This window comes from Lemur catta, chromosome 1 (assembly GCF_020740605.2).
Source record: "Lemur catta isolate mLemCat1 chromosome 1, mLemCat1.pri, whole genome shotgun sequence".
Classification (NCBI taxonomy): Eukaryota; Metazoa; Chordata; class Mammalia; order Primates; family Lemuridae; genus Lemur; species Lemur catta.
The window spans coordinates 66863611-66886213 of NC_059128.1; the positions used below are offsets into that span (position 1 = coordinate 66863611).

The 22603-nt window shown below is 45.4% G+C and overlaps 2 gene segments (V, D, J or C); both read right to left on the minus strand.

Annotated features, from left to right (window-relative positions):
* Nucleotides 1-2898: 2898 nt before the first annotated feature.
* Nucleotides 2899-3816, minus strand: LOC123620818. The segment is given in 2 exon segments: nt 2899-3250; nt 3694-3816. Coding segments are annotated over 2 exon segments (336 nt in total).
* An 8383-nt stretch (nt 3817-12199) lies between these two features.
* LOC123620786 lies at nt 12200-13200 on the minus strand. The segment is given in 2 exon segments: nt 12200-12872; nt 12964-13200. Coding segments are annotated over 2 exon segments (384 nt in total).
* Between the last annotated feature and the right edge of the window lie 9403 nt (nt 13201-22603).

Consider the following 22603-nt stretch of genomic DNA (forward strand, 5'->3'; position numbering starts at 1 on the left):
AAACATACCTCTGTGTGTGGGTGTGTAAACATGTCAATTCGAAATACATCTGAGTGAGACAGGATACATGCCTGTAATATACTCAGTGCAGTGGTGAGACCTAAGCCAGAGCCCTACTCCAAGGAATGCTTCATAAATGCTTCTTGTAATCACTGTGGTGGAACTCCTATTAGTAAATAAGCACAGGGTTGTGTGCCTTTATAATTTATTGACTGCCTGACACGCAGACCAAAACTCCACCTGGTCTCTATAATTATACAAAGCTCTGAACACTCTGTAATCATTTATTCATACAAATTGTCTCCAGCCTGGAGGCACACCATCACCATTCATACCTGGGAGCCTAGAATCACCAATGATTCCATGAAAATTATTTCTCAACTGGAAATTTGGAAGCATCGCCCTGGGGATCATTTGGCCAAAAAGTCATGTGTTCTTTCTGTAGTAAAACAGCTGATCAATTTATTGATCTTTTGGTTAGAGATAACAAGACCAAGAGTTTTGTCTCCCCAAAAAAGTTTTTATATTTGCATAGGTCTTTCTCAGTTCATGAAGAATCAAAACACCCAGGATTTTATGCCATCCTCCAAACAGCTTTGAATGCCTGGCTCCAAAGCTGATTATTTTTCCAGTTTGCTTTTCTGCTAGGAGAATGTAGCCAAGATGAAGTATGACTAGAATTAGAGCTTATTTCCAATGACTCCTGTGTCTTTTCCACCATCCTCAGTGGCTATTAATTTCTTTATTCCAAAATGATTAACAGAGAGATTCCTATTCATAAAAATAGATATCAGAATGAAACCTAATTGTGTTGTTTCCTCACAATCAGTGACTCCTTGAAAGAACCTGGACCATAACCCTGGCTCCCATCTCCATGACACAGCTGTTTTCCTCTGGACTACCACTGAGGCATCATCCAACCAAGGTCCATAGAGCTGGAGTGGGAAGAAACTCCAATGGGGAGAGAAAACTTTTTGAAATATTTCCAGTCCAATATTCCACATTCAATTTTCTTTCATGCATTAATTATCTGTGGAATACCCTAATGTCTTCCTTAGATAATCCCACATAGCCTCTCAGATATAGGTATTTATTTTCATTAATAAATAGAAACTTTACAGAGATTCCCCTCTATCCCACCCTCTCAATTCAGGATGGGAGTGCAGCTGGACCCTCCACCACTGGTTTGGGCAGAAGCTGTCCAAGGACTTGGGAATCACTCTCAGCTTCCTATGAAGGTGTCAATGTCAGAATGTCCAACCTTTGAATCTGTGTCATATAAAGAGTTGCATTTCTTGTTTTTATTAAAATTAGCTATAACTCTTCCTTCCCAATTTTCTCAATTTGAGACTATGGGAATCAAAATCCTTAGGCTTTTTGTTTGTTTGTTTGTTGTTTGTTTTTTGTTTTTTGTTTTTGGAGACAGTGTGTCGCTTTGTTGCCCTGGCTAGAGTGAGTGCCGTGGCGTCAGCCTAGCTCACAGCAACCTCAAACTCCTGGGCTTGAGCAATCCTACTGCCTCAGCCTCCCGAGTAGCTGGGACTACAGGCATGCACCACCATGCCCAGCTAATTTTTTTCTATATATATTTTAGTTGGCCAGCTAATTTCTTTCTATTTTTAGTAGAGACGGGGTCTCGCTGTTGCTCAGGCTGGTCTCGAACTCCTGACTTCGAGGGATCCACCTGCCTTGGCCTCCCAGAGTGCTAGGATTACAGGTGTGAGCCACCGCACCCGGCCTCCTTAGGCTTTTTTTAGAATAATTCTGTACCACATGAAATAATGGTCTTCTTAAATGCACTTGAGGGAAGAGCTGGCTACATCCCAGGCATTTGGTGACCAGGACCCTGTTCCACTTCTTCAAGGTTCTCACCCCTATCTAGAAAGATGAGCCAAAGAAAATGAGTTTATAAGCTCTAATACTCTATAATTATTTGTTTTTGTTCCACAATACAACTACTCTACCCTAAGATGACCTAGCTGGAAACATCCTCTCATCCCATGGCCTAGTCCTCTCACTTTCAATAGAAAATATTATCATATATGCTTTCCCTGTGATCAGAATCAGAAACACCCTCCACCCCAGCCACGATAATAAACAAAAAAGCACCTCACAGGCCTGATGAAGCCATAGGGGCACCAGCAAGATTCCCAGCAACTTTGCTATTAATCCTGTCTCCCTTTGGTCCCCAAAGGACCCAACTCTAAAAAGTAATAATGACCCACAATCTCTACGTTTCTATTTCAGATATTGCAAAAATAATCTACAAAGCCAAACAGAAACAAAAAATGCTTCCATTCCTTCCTCTACCATCACCTCCATTCTCCATGCCATACCATCCACGACAGGGTGCTGGGACAAAAGACAAGACAAAGACAGGAAACAGAGGAATGAAGACATAAATTCAGAGGACACATGGAAACCAGCTTGTAGATACTTGAAAATGGCCATAAAAATGTTCAAAATTTGTGTGATAAATAATAAGCTGACTCTTAGGCTACATGTTTCAAAGCTGAGAAACATAGTCTCCACATAAACTGTGTGTTGTGTGAATACAGAGCATGTGTGGGGTGTGCATAGAGTGTGTGCATGTGTGCATGTGTGTCTCTCTATACACACAAACAGAGGAGCACCAGCAAGCTAAGCATCTGTAGTATAATGACCATAGATAACCTCATTTTGATGATTCGGTGGCCAGGAGCAATGATGGGATGAAGACATTGCACTGTATACCCCTTTATGCTTTTTGAACTTTAGTCCCTGCAAATAAAATACCTACTTAATAAATAAATAATATCAAATTTTTTAATAATAAAAGAATACATAAATTTGCTAATACCTTCTGGAAATAAGAAAATAAATAAAAATTTTAGAAAGTATTGCTTTGGGGCTTCTGCCCAGACTGTGACTCCCACCCCACAGAGGGATACTGTGCAGGTGCAGACCCATTTGTCTCACTGTGTGTTAACCACGATGCAGTAGTACACAGCAGTGTCACTCAGGGCAACCCGGGGCAGGCTCAGGGTGCTGGACTTTCTGTCGGCAGGGATAAACAGAGATGCCACTTCATTTGTCACATTTGTCTTAAATCCTTGAATAATAAATCGTGGTCCCTGGTTAGGGAACTGTTGGTACCAGAAGATATACTCATTTGTAGCAATATCTGTGTGGCTGCAGGGTATGTTCACTTCTTCTCCTTCATGTGATTCCATGGCGATGGGCTGGGTGGTCTTAGCAAGGCTCAGAGTACCTATGGGAGTAAAACACAATACCAGCTCTTATCCTGAAACCAAGCTGCATTAGACAATCCCTCTCAGCACCTCCATGGTTCTCTCTCATAGTCAAATCCACCACCACACCCTGCTTCCACTATATACATACCATACCATTTACTTCTCATTTGTGTTTTGGGACAAAAGTAGGCTTTATATTTATTCCAGGGAGCCCCAGGAAAACATGTGGAAGGTCTACTTACTCCAGGCCCCACCCCATGAATGGACCCTATGAACTAGAAACCAAGAAAATCTTTACTGCCTTGAGAAACACCACATGGAAAGGCTTAGGAGCTGCCTGGAGAAAAAGGGGGCCCCAAAGTTATCCCTCAACATAAAGAGCAATTGGCAGGCAAGATTGCAGATTCCTAGCCAGCATCCTCAGGCCCAGATCCCAATTCTTAATCCGAAAATAACTCACCCAGCACCAGGAGCACAATCACTCTTGCCACCTGCCTCATATTCTAGGTACAAACTAGGACCTAGGTTCTACACTCTTTTGCTGCATCTGAGCTGGGAAGAGCCCAGCAGCAACTGCCAGAGCCCACACCAGCAGCTCTCAGCTGGGGCTGTCCCCAGGAGAGCAGCCAATAGCAGGGCAGCAGCTCCTCAGAGTGGGGCTCCCCTCAAAGTTCAACTAAACCCACAAGATGAGTAGGGGGCAAAAACTACGAGTAGCAGAGTATAGCAGCCTGATTTCATTTTAGATCTTTGCTGAGGTCTAATCCCTTAAAGATTTCAATGAGGCAAACCTATGAGCGGGTAGGTTTTACTGGGCTCCTTATTCCTTATTACATTTCCATAGCTCCAGAGGGTGGTCACCTATTGTGGTCAGTTTGGCACTCACAGACTCATGGACACCCATGGCTCTGAGGGTCCTGACCTGGTACTTTCTGCCCTGAAATGCTCCATTGATCCCTATTTAGCCAAGAAGGAAGGGAATCATAATCTCATTCCAAAAAAAAAAGCAAATGAGGTCATCTGAAGTGGACCTTCCATCTCCTGACACCCTGCTGTCCTTTTATGGTCCCACTAAGTCCACATCTAATATCTGCTTCTCAAGCCCTGTTTAAAGGTATTAAAGTGAGGTGAAAAAGGAGAAAAGGAACAAGTTCAAAGTCAAATGGATCTTATTCCAAATCTCAGCTCTGCCTCCTCGTCACCGGGGGCAACTCACTCCTCAGAGTCCCGGTTTCTTCATCTGCAAAATGGGAGCAATAATACTTATTTCAGGATCAACTTATGGCATGTAGTCAAAAGTAAATTGTAGGCCAGGCGCGGTGGCTCACGCCTATAATCCTAGCACTCTGGGAGGCCGAGGCGGGTGGATTGCTCGAAGTCAGGAGTTCGAGACCAGCCTCAGCAAGAGCAAGACCCTGTCTCTACTAAAACTAGAAAAAAATTATCTGGCCAACTAAAATATATATATATAGAAAAAAGTAGCCGGGCATGGTAGTGCATGCCTGTAGTCCCAGCTACTGGGAGGCTGAGGCAGTAGAATCGCTTAAGCCCAGGAGTTTGAGGTTGCTGTGAGCTAGGCTGACGCCATGGCACTCACTCTAGCCCGGGCAACAAAGCGAGACTCTGTCTCAAAAAAAAAAAAAAAAAAAGTAAATTGTAGTTCCTTCTGCTTCCTTTTCTTCTCATTTGACTCACATGCAAAGTACCACAGCTAGTACACAGCAGTTGTGTACGATTATACACATGATTTAAAAAAAAATGCCATGCACCTTTTCTTCAAGAAATATTCAGTATAAACTCTATCACAGTAACAGCCATTCAGGAAAAGAGCCATATCCAAAAGATGCTGTGATGTTAATTCAATCAGCCAAATGATGTAAACAGAGCATGTTAGATACTCACATTGATGTGGAAAAGAAAGTGTGCTGAGATTTTTGTTCATATAATATGGACATGGAAAAAAAAAATCACTGGAAAATATTCAGGAAATGCCTCTTCTATGTCTGGAATTGCCCAAAGCATTCTGAATGAGCAATTTTTTTCTATTTTCCCATGCAAAAAAAAAAAATCAATGCGTGCTAATGACTTCTAGTAACATTTTGGTAGAGTGGATACCACAAGTCCTGAAGTAAATAACCATATTTCACTCAGTATCAAGTGGAGGAGAAAGGAAGTTTTACGAGGGAGCTGAAAATACTAGGATGCCTTTTACAGAAATCAAAATAAATGGCTACACTTTAGACTCAACTCAAAGCAATGGCGACCTCGTGTGGTAGATACTCAAATAGAAGAAACATGTCAAAATCAATAGGTCTCAGGTCTGTGCAACTTACGGGTTTTAGCATATTTCTTTGTTAAATGCGGTGGCAAGTAGCTCAGCTTAGACCGTGGAGTCTATTTTATGTTATGGAAGAAAACATTGAATGAGGATTTAGACAAACTGCATTGTAAACAATTCTCTGGACTTGATAGCTGTGCAATTTTGTGCAAATCGCTTACACTTTGAGAGGCACCATTTCTCACCTCTGCAAGAGAGATTATGTGGATCAATTAAATGAACATAAGTAAGTTCTTTCTAAACTAGAGTTTTCTATAAAAATATAAACTATGTTTAACTCAGGAAATAGCACCAAACCAAAATGATCTCACATTTTCAAGCCAACAAATGGAACTTGATGTTTCTGAGTTGCCACCTGTTATCTCACTTAGGAGAATATTCCTGCATACAAAGTAATAGGAGGGAGAAACACCAGGAGTTTTTCTGTGCTTCAGCCTATGGAATGAAAGTAATCATTGATGGTAGTGGTATGCCATGGGTTGAATTATGTCCCCCACATTCCCTCCCAAAAAATATATTGGAATCCAAACCCCTAGTACTTCAGAAGGTGACCTTATTTGGAGATAGTTTTTTACAAAGATAATCAAGTTAAAGTGAGATTATCTGGGTGGGCCCAAATCCAGTATGACTGGTGTCCTTATAAACAGGGGGAATTTGGACACAGAAACACACATGAATAGAGGGAAAATTTAAAGAGAGACCTAGAACAGATTCTTCTGTCACTGCCATCAGAAGGAACCAACCCTGCCAGCACCTTGATTTTGGACTTCCTGCCTCTAGAATTGCAAGACCAAAAAAAATTTTGTTATTCAAGCCACCCAGTTTGTGGTACGTTGTTATGGCAGCCCTAGCAAACTAATATATGGCGCTAATAATCATGTTATGTATTATACATGTTGTGTTGGCTAATCTTATATGTCAACTTGGCTGGGCTAAGGGATGCTCAGATAGCAGATGCAACATTATTTTGGGGGTGTCTCTGAGGGTACTTACAGAAGAGATCAGCATTTCAATAGGTAGACTGAGTAGAAGTCTCCCTAATTAATACAGATGGGCATGATCTAATTTGTTGAGGGCCTGGCTAGAGTAAAAGGCAGAGGAAGGGCAAATTTCCTCTCCCTGCTTGAGTTGGGACATTCATCTTCTGAGAAAGACCCAGTAGTCTAGTGAGAAGGAAGAGAGCTTTAAAAGCACTGGTGGTCCCCATGATAAGTGCCATGACAAAGAAAGTACAGAGTACTATAGGAGCATGCAGGAAGTGAAACTGTTTTAGTTGTGGGGCTCCAGGAAGGCTTCCCAGCCTCAGATTTAGTTGACACCTCAACTAAAACTTAGAGAAGAGGGAGAATGAGCTTGACAAAGACTGGGCCAAGTAGGGAGAGGCTGCAAGCACAGTATCTGGACAGACTTGGACCAAAAGGGTGGATGGCACTCGGGTACATGGTGGTACCATTGTCTCATTAAAAAAATACAAAACAATGAGCAAATTTACCTTGTTTTGTGTTGTTTCATTTTGTTTGAGGAAGGGAGAGAGATAAAGAGCTAAGCTTTGCACCATTTAATTTGAGGTGCTTCTGGAAAATCCACATAGATCAAAAACCCAGTCTGATATATTGAATTGAAGCTTAGGAGAGAGATCTGAGCTGAAGATAATCAGCAAATAATAGCTGAAGTATGAGCATAAATAAAATTGCCCAGGGAGATTTTGTTGACTGAGAAAATAAGTAGGTCAAGGGCAGAACTCTAAGGAGCACCAACATTTAAAGAGTGAGCAGATGACACACCCACAAGAAAGGACAGAGCAGGTTCAGCCAAAGACATCAGAAAATAAAAAGAGAGAGGTGTCCCAGAAGCCATGAGAGAACAAGGTTTCAAAGAAAGAATAGTCAGTCATTCATTGCATTTAGCCCAAGAAATTTTTTAGTAAACTTGGTAAGAATACTTCGGGGCAGTGGTGAAGGATTATTATTAATAAAACCACATTTCAGTGGGAAGAAGAGTGAGTAAAAAGAGAGACAGAGACAATTGTCAGATGGCCTCCCAATGGCATCAGATGAGTTTATGCCATCAAATGTATACTTGAGTACCCATTTACTCTTTGCTACTCCTATATTGTATAGTTTATATAATTGCTAATTTAATAATTAAATGGAACATCATTTTATTGAATATTCATTCGTTATTGACACTGTTAAAGGAAGCATTTTGTGGTATCCAGGTGGGATCCCTTCAGTGCTGATGACAACAAGTGACAACAGCCTACCTGTGGCCCCTCCTGAAATCCATGGTCTTGCACTACAGTGAACCCCCCAACTCTTGCATGTCACAGAAGCACAACTTGTCAGATTAGAGTGGACCTCAAAGATTCTTGCAGAGAACCCAGGGAAACTCACCATACAATCAGACAAGATCAGAGGATGGAGGACTGAGGATAGCACAGGATGACTTAGTGGGGAGAGGCATCCCCTGGTATCCAGACAGGGGCAAGTTTTTGCATGGATAGAACTGACTGTCTACATACTGTTCTCAGGAAAACCAGGACAACTTTGCTACCCCAAACATGTTTTTCTATCCCCATCTTCTCTGAAAAAGCTTAAAATTATATTTCAGGGACAAAAACCATGACTTCACAAATAATTTTCTTTAAATGTTGTTGCTTAAATGCAGCTTCACCACAATGTAAACAGACAATATTAGCTCCTTTCCTAAAAGCAGATTTTCAGATGTAGAAGATGGAATTATAATACAGATCCAGCTGAGGTGACAAAAGCCAAAGTATTAATAATTAGCTTAAACAAGATAGGAGAGTATTTTCTTTTCTCATGTTACAGTCCAAATATAAGCAGTTCAGGGCAGATACACAGGTTCTATAGTGTTGGGAGCCTCAGTATCTGATTGCTATGCCACCGTCAACAGCCACTTTTATTTGGGGTCCAAGCCATATGTTTACATGCAACAACAATCCTTATAATTATCTCAATTTGATTAATTAGGAAATGAGGCACATAGATTACAAATGGCATGTCCAATGTCACATAGCCACATAGAGCTGCGGTCCCCAACCCCTGGGCCTCAGACCAATACCAGTCCGTGGCCTGTTAGGAACTAAGCCACAGAGCCCCACCTCTAAGCTCTGGACAAATTGTCTTCCATGAAACTTAGGAACCAGGCTGCACCGCAGGAGGTGAGTGGCAGGCAAGGGAGCTAGCAAAGCTTCATCTGTATTTACAGCCACTCCCTATCGCTATCATCACTGCCTGAGCTCTGCCACCCCACCCCCCGTCGGTGGAAAAATTGACTTCCATGAAACCAGTCCCTGGTGCCAAAAGATTGGGGACCACTGACAGAGGAAGAATCAGAAACAACTTATGCTTCCTAATTCTTAATTCAATCTTTTTTCCACAGAGTTCTTAAAGTGAGGTAACAGGGGGATAAAAAGTGAATAATATGAAGAGAAATTGTATGGAATTTCTAGTTTTGCCTGAAGCCTACTTAGTTATAACGAGTATTTTCCAACAAACAGGAAAATAGAATACTAGGCTAACTTTCCTTTTCAAAGTCAAAACAGAACTTCCAAGAAGTCACAGTTGCTTCTTCCCAGCCACCTCAGAAAATGGGGAAAATATAAATTCCCATTTTGCTACATGACTCCTCTCCTATCACCACCAGTCACCACCATGTGACAAAACATTAATCTCTGAAGGCCAGTCTGACCTTGGAAAAATCTTCCTGAGAAGGAAACATTCTTAAGAGTCATATCTCTTTGACTAAGAAATAGTTACATTTGGGTAGGAAAATGGTATGAACACTTTTGCAGTCTGGGGAATGGCTGGAGGGAAGCTTTTGGTCACCATTGTATCTTCAGTGATGAGAACAACACCTGACACAGTGGGAAGTCTGTAAACAATTGTTGAGTGAATGAGTGAATGGCTAAACAAATGAATGAGTCATAATTGTGTAAAAAGACTTTTTCCTTTGTAGGACTTGCATAAAACTTAGTAAAAGTATCAAAGTTCAGTGGAGTAATGTGCTGAGAATATCCTTCTGGGCATGAACTCTCTTTGGAGTGAAACAGTGGTAAGGGTTGAGGGCTTACCTAGAGGTGTGGCAACTGTATATTTAAATCTAAGACAGGAACCATAGTTTCATGAACACAAATGTATTTGGGGCAATAATGGCACAGAACACTGCTACCCTTAGACCTGAGCAAGTAATGTCCCTGCTCTGAGGCCTGCACTTTGAAAGGCCCCACCCCAGCCATCATTCAGCTGTTTCCACCTTCCCCCTATGAGAAGTCCACAAGGCCAAGGGGGCATGGCCCTCTGGAGTCTAAATACCTTCTCTAGGCCATACTCTGGGTACCTAGGATTCCAGAATTCCTTTCACAAATGTCCCCAAATCCACTTTTAAGGTCTGCATGGGTCTTTTTCAAGGACCATCTTCCCAGAAGCAGATATCCCACCAGTATACACAACCCCAGGTCCAAGGAGTGGCCAAGGGATAGCTGTTTGCCTGGATTGTAGACGTGGGCTAAGGTGTCCACTCCCTTGTGTATAAGGCCCCTCAGGATATGTGCTAGAGTTAGAGATAGGAATAAACAAGAGTAGATCACAACATGCCAAGCAGAGGCTGGAAGGTGAGATTCCCTGAAGCAGCACTGTCCACCCAGCACTACAAGAATCAAGAGTTCAAGAGTAGATCTGGGTATATGTGGAAATTTAGTATACTATAAATATGGTATTTCAAATCTATGGGCCAAAAGTGAATTTTTCAGTAAATGGTGTAGAAACTATTGGTTATCCAGTTATAAAAAATAAGCAAATGTAGATCCTTATGTAAAAATTAATCTCTTTTGGCACATACTTCTTTTAACAATGTTATTCAAAATGGAACTAGCAATTTACAGAATCCTCCCCCCAAACATTATTGATTGAACAAAGGTGGAAGCTAAGCTGGGCCAACCCTAGCAGCCCACACCCTTGTCCACCATTGATTAGTCTATGGAGGAGCACCTGACTCACATCGAGTCAACCAGAGCCCTTCCCAGGACATTCTACCTTGGGAGAGATCAAAATAGGGAAGTCCAGTCCCTTCCAAGAGTATATATAAGATATAAGCACAGGAACTGTAGGCAACCGTGCTTAAAACTATATGTTTAAATCCTCCCTTGATTCAAACTCTCCTCCCATTATGGGAATCAAGGGAGTTTGCTTCTCTCCTTCCTTCGCAGCGAAGCCATCTTTACATTTTCATCTCACATAGCATTTTGTGCATTCTCTATCTTAGCACTTACCAAACTGTTTTGAGTTGTTAGTTTAATGCTCACTCATATAATCAACACTTTTTCGACAGGGATCATTTCTGGAGTTAGGGCTACCCACTCACTGAAATCACAGTTCCATGCCTATAGGAGCCCACGGACTGGCAACATCAGAAGTGGAGTGGTTAGACCACATGCCCTAGAGGAGACTGCTTGGGCTTCAGTTTGCCAGTTACTAGCTTTGTGACTTGAGCAAGGTACTTAAATTCTCCGTGCTTTAGGTTCTTCCTCTGTAAAGTGAAGCTGATGATAATTATGAGAATTAAGTGGGCTCATAAATGTTTGGAATCATACCTAGAGATCAAGGATAGCTTCCTTCAACTCTTTTTTTTCTAATTGACAAATAAAAATTGCATATGTTTATGGTGTACAACATGATTTTTTAAAATGTGTATACATTGTGGAATGGCTAAATCAAGCTAATAAACATATGCATTCCCTCACATACTTACCATTTTTTTGTGGTAAGAACACTTAAAATCTATTTTCAGTAATTTTCAAGTACACAATACACTGTTATTAACTATAGTCACCATTACAATAGATCTCTTAACCTTATTCCTCCTGTCCAGCTGAAATTTTGCATCCTTTGACCGACATTTAGCCCTCCCCTGCAGAGCCCTGGTAACCACAATTTTACTCTCTGTTTCTATAAGTTCAACTTTTTAAAATTCCATAAATAAGTGAGATCATGTAATATTTGTCTTTCTGTACCTGGCTTATTTCACTTAACAAAATGTCCTCCAGGCTGATCTATGCAGTCACAAATGTCAGGCTTTGCTTTTTTTGTAACAGTAAACAGTATTCCATTGTGTGTATGTATGTACAACACATATTTACATCCATTTTACATCCATCTATTTTATTTTACATCCATCTATTTCTATACATTTACATCCATCTATTTTGAATTTTTTGAGAAACATTTGTATTATTTTCCATAATGGCTGCATTAATTTACATTTCTACCAACAGTGTGAAAGAGTTTCCTTTTCCCCTCATCCTCACCAACAGTTATCTTTTGTCTTTATATAGCCACCCTAACAAGTATAAGGTGGTATCTCATTGTGGTTTTAATTTGCATGTTTCTGATGACTAGTGATGTTGAAACATTGTTAATATACCTTTTGGCCAGTTGTACATCTTCATTTGAGAAATGCCTTTGTCCATTTTTAAATCAGGTTATTTGGGTTTGTTTGGTATTTAGTTGTTTGAGTTCCTTAATGATTTTGAATATTAACCCCTTATCAGATGAATAGTTTGCAAATGTTTTCTCCCAGTCCATAGGTTGTCTCTTCACTCTGCTGATTGTTTCCTTTGCTATGCAGAAGCTTTTTAGTTTGATATAATCCCATTTGTCTATTTTTGCTTTTGTTGCCTGTCTTTTGTGGTCATATCCAAAAACTTCTTGCCCAGACCAATGTCATAGGGCTTTTCCCTATGATTTCTTCCAGTAGTTTTACAGTTCTTTCACCTCTTTATGACCAGTGCTTAGCATAGTCCCTGCCACATTAGGACTCAATAATACGTGCTGATTAAGCAGTATCTGTGGTTTTAAATTGCAATTTAACAGACACATCCTGGAGCCACACCACTTTCTTGTGGGGTGACATAAAGACCTCAGAAAATGGGTTTTACCACACTCAAGGGTTTGTGTTCAGCTTCCCCTGCAGCCCCATCAGTGTGTCACTCACAGCACAGAAGTACAAAGCGGAGTCGCTCCCATGGGCAGATGCTTTCTTCAGGTGGAAAGAGGTTTGGCTCTTATTAAATTCAGCCTCAAAACCATAGCTGCCTTTAACCAGGTTGTGCCCTCCGATGTATTTTAGAAGAAACTGGAGGCCTTGGTTGGGATATTGGACATACCAAAAGAGATAAGGGCTCCCAGAATATGAATAGGTGCATTTCACAGTTAGAGGATCCCCTTCAGAGACAGTGACCTGATCTTCCGGCTGAGTCACTGACTGAGCTCTCAGTCCACCTGTAAATTAATACATGTTGCATCAGTGAAGCTGCTGAAAAGAAAGTAAGTGGATTATACAAGTGGAAAATGGGAAGGGGATCTTACTCACTCAATGTGAAGAGAATCACAAGTGTCAAGATGCATGCAGAAGCCATGGCTCCAGCTGAGCTCCCTGGGGGCTCCTTTCCAGCCCTCCTTGGCTGGAAATATAGACCCGCCCAGGAAAGTGCGCTCTTGGAGAGGGACCACCAATCCTGTCAGCCCAGGGCTTTTCAAAATGGCTCTTTGTCAGGGAACCTAGTGATTCCTGGCACCTGTATCTTCTCTCTGTTGAGCAAACTCTTAGTCTAGCTCCTCAAAGCTCTGTGGGGAGCAAGACTGCAGTTCCTTTTGTACCGGGGACGAACCTTACCCTGCGTCGCCCCCTAGAGACCACAGACAGGAGAGGTGATTTGACTGTCAAGTAGCAAGTCAAGCGCTTCCTAGTCCAAGCCCTGGATGTTTACATCTTCCATGAGAGTCTTAGGAAAGGAATTTGGTGTTCAAAGGAGAAGAAACAGAAGTTTGTGAATCAATGTGGGAAGGGTGCATGCTGAGTAGATCGAGCTTTAAATGTCTTATGTTCTCTTATGATAACAGAGAGACAGAAAGAAGGGAAATAGACTGGGTGTCATGGCTCACTCCCGTAATCCTAACACTCTGGAAGGCCGAGTCAGAAGGATTGCTTGAGCTCAGGAGTTCGAGACCACCCTGAGCAAGAGCGAGATCCCATTGTAAGGCTGGTGGCAGGCACCCTCCCCTCCCTAATGGAAAAAGAAGCCCCTCTCACTCCTCCATACCTGCCCTAAAGCTGAAACAAAGAAATTCCTCACTCTTCCCGCCGAAACCTTCCCTCCAGAGAAACTCCCATCCCCCACCCCTAAAAATGTATATAAGCTCACCCAGACTTCTGGGCGGGGCGCCTTCTGTGGTTCCACTCGTGGGACCATGAGGGTCCCCCACCCAGGAGCACCCCAATAAAGCCCCTTTACTTATCCCTTTTAACTCTACTTGTCTTTCTTTCTCTGGCGCCGGCCACTCGGTTCTTAAAACCTTACACCCATCTCTACTAAAATTAGAAAAAAATTAGCCGGCATGGTGGCACGTGCCTGTAGTCCCAGCTACAATGACACCATTGCACTCTAGCCTGTGTGACAGAGTGGTACTCTGTCTCAAAAAGAAAAAGAAAGAAAGAAGGGAAATAGAATTGTTTTTTAAGACAGAGTCTCACTCTGCCATCCCGACTGGAGTGCAGGGGCATCATCATAGCTCACTGTAACCTTAAACTCCTAAACTCAAGCAATCTTCTTGCCTCAGCCTCCCAAGTAGGTCACCACCACATGAATAGTATAGAAAAATAAATAGGAAAAAGAAGAGAAATGTAACTTTGCATGAAAAGGGAGAGAAAAATAAAAATGAGACATAAGAAAAAGCAAAATAGGAAAAAAGAGTAAAGCACGAGAAGAGAAATGACAAGAAAATGTAGAACAGGACTGAAACAACATTTTAGTTAATTCTGCGATGGCTTGCTTAATTTATAGCTAATAGCCAAAGTCCGCTTTTGTATACAAGGCTTGCTTGCTTAATTTATAGCTAATAGCCAAAGTCCGCTTTTGTATACAAGGCTTGCTTGCTTAATTTATAGCTAATAGCCAAAGTCCGCTTTTGTATACAAGGCTTGCTTGCTTAATTTATAGCTAATAGCTAATAGCCAAAGTCCGCTTTTGTATACAAGGATGGCTTGCCTAACGCTTGGTTGCGATAAAGAGCTAAAAAAAAAAAAAAACATAAAAGACCTGTACTCCCGCTGCGCGGGGTCCCTGCCCATAGAAAGAGACCACTGCGTTGGTGCTCGGGGCTTGGACCCTAGTTCGAACTAGTCAATAAACTCCTTTGCCTTTTACAGCCTCAGTGACTCTGTCATTCTGTTCCCGGGGCCGAGGGAATCTGGCTCTAACATTTTGGGGGCTCGTCTGGGATCCCAAATCCCCCGGAACAGAATCCGGATCCGAGGAGGAGTTGGAACTCTTGAAATCCGTACGGTGTAGGTGATTGGGCCCTGGAAAGAGACCGGCAGAAGACAGGCGGACGCGCTGGTGGGTCGCTGGTCGGGAGTGACAGGAGACGTCCGTCACCCCCACGGTTGGTTTTGCTTTTTTTTGGTTTCCAGTCAGTGGGAGGCACTCCCGAGAGGGGAGGTAAGTCCGGGGCCACTCGGCAGTCAGTGGGAGGCACTCCCGAGAGGGGAGATAAGTCCGGGGCCACTTGATGGAAACGGTGTTTAGAAAGGCGAAACCAGGTGGATCCGTTTGACGAGGAATCCAAACGGTAGCCGGCTAAGTTGTGTGTTGCGGGAGGCACCCCCGAGCGGGGATAAGTCCGGGGCCGCTGTTTGTCATTCTGTCTTTGTTTGTTCCCCCGTTGTCGTTACTTTGTCGTCTCGTCTGTGTTTTTCGCTTCTATGACGCGCCTGGTCTTGGAAGGTGCAGTATTCTGGGTGCAGCTCTTCCTCCTCTGTTCACTAGCCCTGGTGTTTGGTGTCGGTCTATACACTGTAACACCCCAGTCTTGGAGTACTCCACAGAAGTGTGCATTTACATTCTTCTACTGGGTCGTAGTGGGAGTCCTAGCGTGGCTCCGGATCGACCCTCCCTTCTAAGAGGTAAAGTCTGTCTGTCTGACTGAGTGAATGAAGTGTGACTGTATGAGGTTCCACGGCTACGGCTACGGAATCTGAGTGGGTCCTAACCTGCGTTTCTGTGGCGACGTCGTACGGCATAACGGTGATTCACTCCCCTAAAAAGGAGTGACCGGGCCCGGGCTTTATACGGGTACACCTTAGCCAAGACGCGCCTAAGTTCCCGCGAGGGACGCAGCCAGGCGGACACCTGAAAGAACTCCCTCCCCTGATACCCTTGTGAGCATGGGTCAGACTCAGACAACGCCTCTGTCTATCCTCATTGATCATTTCAAAAATGTTAAGGAAAGGGCACACAGTCTTTCCTTGGATATAAAGAAAAATAAATTTATCACTTTGTGTGAGGCAGAGTGGCCAGCCTTCGGGGTAGGATGGCCACAGGAAGGAACATTTGATGCTGAGCTTATTGAAAAAATAAAAGGGATAGTCTTTGGTCATCACGGTCATCTGGACCAAGCCCCCTATATTATAGTCTGGCAAGACTTGGTCCAGGATCCGCCACCTTGGCTAAGGGCCCTCCTGCCAGCATCAAGGAAGAGGACACAAGCCCTGGTTACCAAAGAGATAAAGAAGAGTGGGGTGCAGGATCCTCAGCCCACAGGGTCACCTGTGCTGCCAGACTCTAGTCTATATCCAGATTTAATAGACCTAGAGTGGCATACACCCCCACCTTATGATCCCAGGGTGGCCCAGGGGGCCCAGGCGGCTCCTGCGGCTCCTGCGGCCCAGGGGAAGACGGGGCCTCCGACGGGGGGGCCGGCGTACGGCACTAGACAACGGACTGGACAAACTCCAGATCTTGAACCAGTGAGGGCGCTTCCCTTGAGGGCCGTGGGACCCCCAGGAGTGGATGGGGAGCAGGCGCATCAGTACTGGCCCTTCTCCACCAGTGATCTTTATAATTGGAAATCTCAAAATGCAAATTTCTCTGATAATCCGAGAGATCTAATTAACCTTTTAGATTCTGTCCTTTTCACTCATCAGCCCACATGGGACGACTGCCAACAGTTACTTAAGGTTCTCTTTACCACGGAGGAGAGGGAGCGAATCCAGGGGGAGGCTCGAAAGTTAGTTCCTGGAGAGGACGGCAGGCCTACTGTCAACCCTCGGGTCATCGACCAGACCTTTCCCCTTGAACGGCCGCCCTGGGACTACAATGAGGCTGAAGGTAGGGAGCGTCTCCGGGTCTACCGCCAGACTCTGATGGCCGGTCTCCGGGCGGCGGCACGGAAGCCGACCAATTTGGCTAAGGTAGGGGATGTTCGGCAGGGGCCCGAGGAGAGTCCAGCGGCTTATCTAGAAAGGATTATGGAGGCTTTCAGACAGTACACTCCCATAGATCCCACTGCAGAAGAGAGCAAGGCGGCAGTAATGATGGCTTTTGTTAACCAGGCAGCCCCGGACATTAGGCGTAAAGTGCAAAAAATAGAAAGGCTGAGTGAGAAAACTTTGAAAGACCTGCTGGAAGTGGCGGAAAAAGTCTATAACTATAGGGAGACGCCAGAAGAAAAGTTAGAAAGAATGAGACAGGAAGATAGGAAGTTCCAGGCTGGTGAGGCACGTAAGGCAAATAAGGAGATGGCTAAGATCCTACTTGCAGCCATGGGAAGGGGACAGTCAGGGGCAGATGGCAAAGAACGACCCTGGAGGGAAAGAATAGGCAAGGATCAGTGCGCCCACTGCAAGGAGCATGGACATTGGGCTAGAGAATGTCCCAAGAAAAAGGGGGGCCCAGGGAGCAGAGCATCGCCTAAGAGAGTCTTACTAGCAGGGCAAGGAGAAGATAGTGAATAGGGAAGACGGGGTTCGGTGCCCCTCCCCGAGCCCAGGGTAACTTTGCAAGTGGAGGGGAACCCAGTTAGCTTCCTGGTGGACACAGGGGCAGAATACTCGGTGATTACCAAAACTACTGGAAAACTATCCAATAAGACTAGCTGGGTACAGGGGGCGACTGGAATTAAGCCCTACCAATGGACCACTCAACGAAAGTTAGATTTGAGCTCGGGGCAAGTGAGTCATGCTTTTATGGTCATTCCAGAATGCCCCACCCCATTATTAGGAAGGGACATACTCACAAAATTAAAGGCCCGTATCTACTTTGAAGAAGAAGGAATAATAATAACTGATAATAAAGGCAATCTTATCAGTAGCCCCCGGGTTACTCAAATCTTGACCTTGGCTCAGGCAGACGAGTACCGACTGTATCAGCCCATGAAGGTCAATCAGGAAGGGGAAATGAGCTACTGGCTTCATGAGTTTCCTGAAGCCTGGGCTGAGACAGGGGGAGCAGGATGGGCAAAGCATCGGCCGCCTCTCTATATTGAACTGAAACCAGGAGCTGAACCAGCCCGGGTCAGGCAATATCCTATGCCCCAGGAGGCCAAGATGGGCATAATGCCCCACATTCGAAGGCTTCTAGATGCTGGAATCCTCCGAAAGTGCCAGTCAGCTTGGAACACTCCGTTGTTGCCAGTGAGGAAACTGGGTGGGAAAGATTATCGGCCTGTGCAGGACCTCAGGGAGGTCAACGCGCGGGTCCTAGACATCCACCCTACGGTTCCCAACCCTTATACCCTGCTAAGCACCCTTCCCCCGACACAAACCTGGTACACTGTCCTGGATTTAAAGGATGCTTTCTTCAGTTTGGCAGTAGCCCCGCGCAGCCAGGAAATATTTGCCTTTGAATGGCAAGATGAGGAAAGGGGAATTCAGGGGCAACTGACCTGGACAAGGCTGCCTCAAGGGTTTAAGAACTCACCCACCTTGTTCAATGAGGCCCTTCATGATGATTTGGGTGAATACCGTGCCAACCACCCAAAAGTGACTTTGCTGCAGTATGTAGATGATCTGCTACTAGCTGCCCCAACCCCACAGACCTGCTTGAAAGGCACTAAGGACCTGCTTAGGGTGCTAAGTGAACGGGGATATCGGGGCAGTGCTAAAAAGGCCCAGATCTGCAAAGAAGAAGTCACTTATCTAGGATATAAAATAAAAGGAGGTCAGCGATGGCTGACTGAGGCAATGAAACAGACTGTGTTAGGGATTCCCACCCCAACTTCATGTCAAGAAGTGCGAGAATTCCTGGGGTCAGTAGGGTACTGCCGTCTCTGGATCCCAGGTTTTGCAGAAAAAGCTCGGCCCTTATATGAAGGCTGTAAAGTGGGCCAGAAATGGGAATGGACTATGCAAATGGAAGATGCCTTCCGGGCCCTAAAAAAAGCTATGTTAGAGGCCCCGGCCTTGGCGCTCCCTGACCTCACAAAGGAGTTCCACCTGTTTATAGATGAGAGAAAGGGAATAGCCAAGGGAGTGCTTACACAGACATTAGGACCTTGGAAACGGCCAGTAGCGTACCTGTCCAAAAAGCTAGACCCGGTGGCAGCAGGGTGGCCTGCGTGCCTGCGAATCATTGCAGCTACTGCTTTGCTGGTCAAAGATGCCGACAAGCTCACCCTGGGCCAGCGTCTGCACATCACCACCCCTCACGCCATAGAGGGGATCTTGAAGCAGCCGCCAGGACGATGGATCACAAACGCGAGGCTGACTCACTACCAGGGGCTTCTGTTAGACGCCCCTCGCATCGGATTCCGGACTCCTGCCATCCTGAACCCAGCCACGCTTCTGCCAGATCCGGTGCCAACAATGCCTGAACACAGCTGCCTTGAGATCCTGGCTGAGACCCAGATGGCCCGGAGTGATCTGCGAGACCGCCCCCTCGCAAACAGCGACCTGATCTGGTTCACGGATGGGAGCAGCTTCGTCCAGGACGGACACAGGTATGCAGGGGCGGCCATAGTAGATGAGCAAGGCAGGCTTATCTGGGCCACACGCCTTCCACAGGGGACCTCGGCCCAGAAGGCCGAACTGGTTGCATTGACAGAAGCCCTTCGTCGGGCCCAGGGGAAGAGGCTGACGGTGTATACTGACAGCCGCTATGCCTTCGGGACAGTACATATACACGGAGCCCTCTATAGGGAAAGGGGCTTCATTACAGCTGAAGGCAAGGAAATTAAGCACAAATCGGAAATACTCCAATTACTGGAAGCCATCCTGCTACCCAAGGCAGTGGCTGTAGTCCATACCCCGGGGCACCAGAGGGGGGACTCCCTTGAGGCCAGGGGCAACCGGGCCGCGGACATTGAGGCAAAAAGGGCTGCGGAAGGGCCGGTACTAACCGATGTTCTGCATCTAAGCTTGCCGCCCCCTGGGATGGGAAAGATGCCCCCCCAACCGGACTATTCCAGCACGGACATAAGGTGGGCCACAGAAAAGCTGCAGGCGACGCTGAACAAGGACGGCTGGTTCCAAGACGGAGAACATCGCCTGATAGTCCCTGAGGCCTTAGGGAATCACCTACTAGGGCACTTGCACCAGACAACGCATCTTGGCAAAAAGAAGATGTTACAGCTGCTGGCCACGGCACGACTCAGATTCAAATCACAAGAGAAGACGGCAGAGGACATTGTCAAAAACTGCCGTGTCTGCCAGGTTATGCAGCCGGGGAAGGTCAGAGGGACCCATACAGGTACCAGGGAACGGGGGAGGCAACCTGGGTTGTTTTGGGAAATAGATTTTACAGAGGTAAGACCAGGGAAATATGGGTACAAATACTTACTGGTCATGGTAGATACCTTCTCAGGGTGGGTAGAAGCCTTTCCTACTAAAGGAGAAACTGCTTTAATAGTGGCAAAGAAAATATTAGAAGAAATAGTTCCCAGGTATGGGCTGCCAGAGAGCATAGGGTCTGACAATGGACCAGCCTTCACAAGTCAAGTTAGTCAGGGACTAGCCCGGGCACTGGGGACAGATTGGAAATTACATTGTGCATATAATCCCCAGAGCTCAGGGCAGGTAGAAAGAATGAACAGAACCCTGAAGGAGACTTTGACTAAATTGGTCCTAGAGACTGGCGGAGACTGGGTGACCCTCCTTCCCTTCGCCCTGTTCCGAGCACGGAACACCCCCTATCATTTAGGCCTAACCCCCTTTGAGATTGTGTATGGTGCTCCTCCACCAGTAGTGCCAAAAATAACTTTTGGGGCTGCGCCTGAAGCCCCAAAAGAGGTGCTACAGGCTGTACAGGCTCTACAGCGAGTCCAGGGCCAGATTTGGCCTGCACTCCGAGCTTTTTACCAGACAACCCAAGAGGGGAAGAGAGAGGATACTGGGCACCTTTACCAGCCGGGAGACTGGATATGGGTGAAAAGGCATAATAACAAAACCCTAGAGCCCAGGTGGAAGGGACCTTTTCAGATTATTCTTGTCACCCCCACTGCCCTAAAGGTTGATGGTGTGGCAACCTGGATACACCACTCTCACGTGAGACCTGCCAGCGAGGGTGAACAGGAGCAGCAGCAAGATCAGTGGAGGGCCTCAGCAGATCCAAAGAATCCCCTGAAGACCAGACTGACTCGTGTGGCCCAGTGATAGAAGTGCCTGGAACAAAGATGCTTGTGGTGACTGTTATAATTGTGACTCTTGTGGGAACGCTAGTGACTGATCCAAATCCCCACGTGCCTTATAACCTCACCTGAGAAATCACTAACTTGGAAACCCATGAAGTTTATAATAGGACTTCAGGGACGACCCCACTAAACACTTGGTGGCCGGACCTATATTTCAACTTAGAACAATTACCGGGCATTGATGTGGACTATAACCCTGCAAAGCACAACAGGTGGATAGGAGGAACCGCGGGGGGGGAGGGGGATGGTGTGGCGCCAAGATGGCGAATTTACTCGACGCCAGGCCCGGATAGAGTTAAGTAGGAATGGGTTTTTTGTATGTCCAGGATTTAGAACAGGGGAAATGAGACGCACATGCGGGGGAATTGAGTCCCTCTACTGTGCATCCTGGAGATGTGTGACCACCAATGATGGAGAGTGGAAATGGCAGGTCCAATCTCTTCTCATCGAAATGTCTTTTGTCCGGCCGTGCTCACGAACCAGGTATGCCTCTGACTGTAACTTAGTACGTGTGAGGTTTACGGAGGAAGGAAAGAAGGACAGACGGTGGGTCACGGGATTATATTGGGGATTCACCCTCTATGATCACAGCAAAGGGGGGCGAGGCACTGTAATACAAATTAAGCTGCGGGTCTCTCCCATCCAAGGCGCTGTAGGGCCCAATAGGGTGCTGACAGAAAAACAGTATACCCAGTGCCCGACAACCCAGAAACCCACCAGCACCCCACTTATACCTTCAGAGGCAACTCAGGTGGCCCCCAGAACACAGGCTCCGGTAGCAAAGAACCTTCTATGGAAAGTGCAAGAGCCACAAGACCCTTTATGGAAAATGCTGATCGCGGCATATGGGGCTTTAAATCGCTCCGACCCCAATGCTACGGCAGCTTGCTGGTTATGCTATGATATTAGACCCCCTTTCTATGAAGCAGTTGGATTAACTGCTCCCTTCAACTACTCAGAGGAAGAAGCCCCTGGATCTTGCATATGGGACCACAAGGGCCCCGGGCTAACACTTCAGGTAGTTGCCAAGAGTGGAATCTGTATAGGAAAGGTAACCCCCACTCATACACAGTTCTGTGCCAAAATCCACCCTTTGGTAAACCGGACTGTAAAGACAAAATGGATCGTTCCAGCACTCAATGGGTGGTGGCTCTGTTCTGAAGTAGGCCTGACTCCATGTCTTAGCCTGTCTGTGTTTAATGAGTCTAAGGAATTCTGTGTCCAGGTGTTAGTATTCCCTAAGGTTATTTACCATCAAGAAGATATAGTATACGATGCATGGACAAAGGGCACAGGCAGAGCCAGGTTAGCTAGAAAAAGGAGAGAGCCCCTTACAGCAATAACCGTGGCTACCCTTTTTGGCCTGGGTGTAATAGGAGCAGGGACAGGCATCTCAGCCTTAGCCATGCAACATAGAGGATTTGACCATCTAAGGGCTGCCGTAGATGAAGACATAACCAGAATTGAAAAATCCATCTCCCTTTTAGAAAAGTCCCTAAGCTCACTGTCTGAGGTGGTGCTGCAAAACCGGAGGGGACTGGACCTTG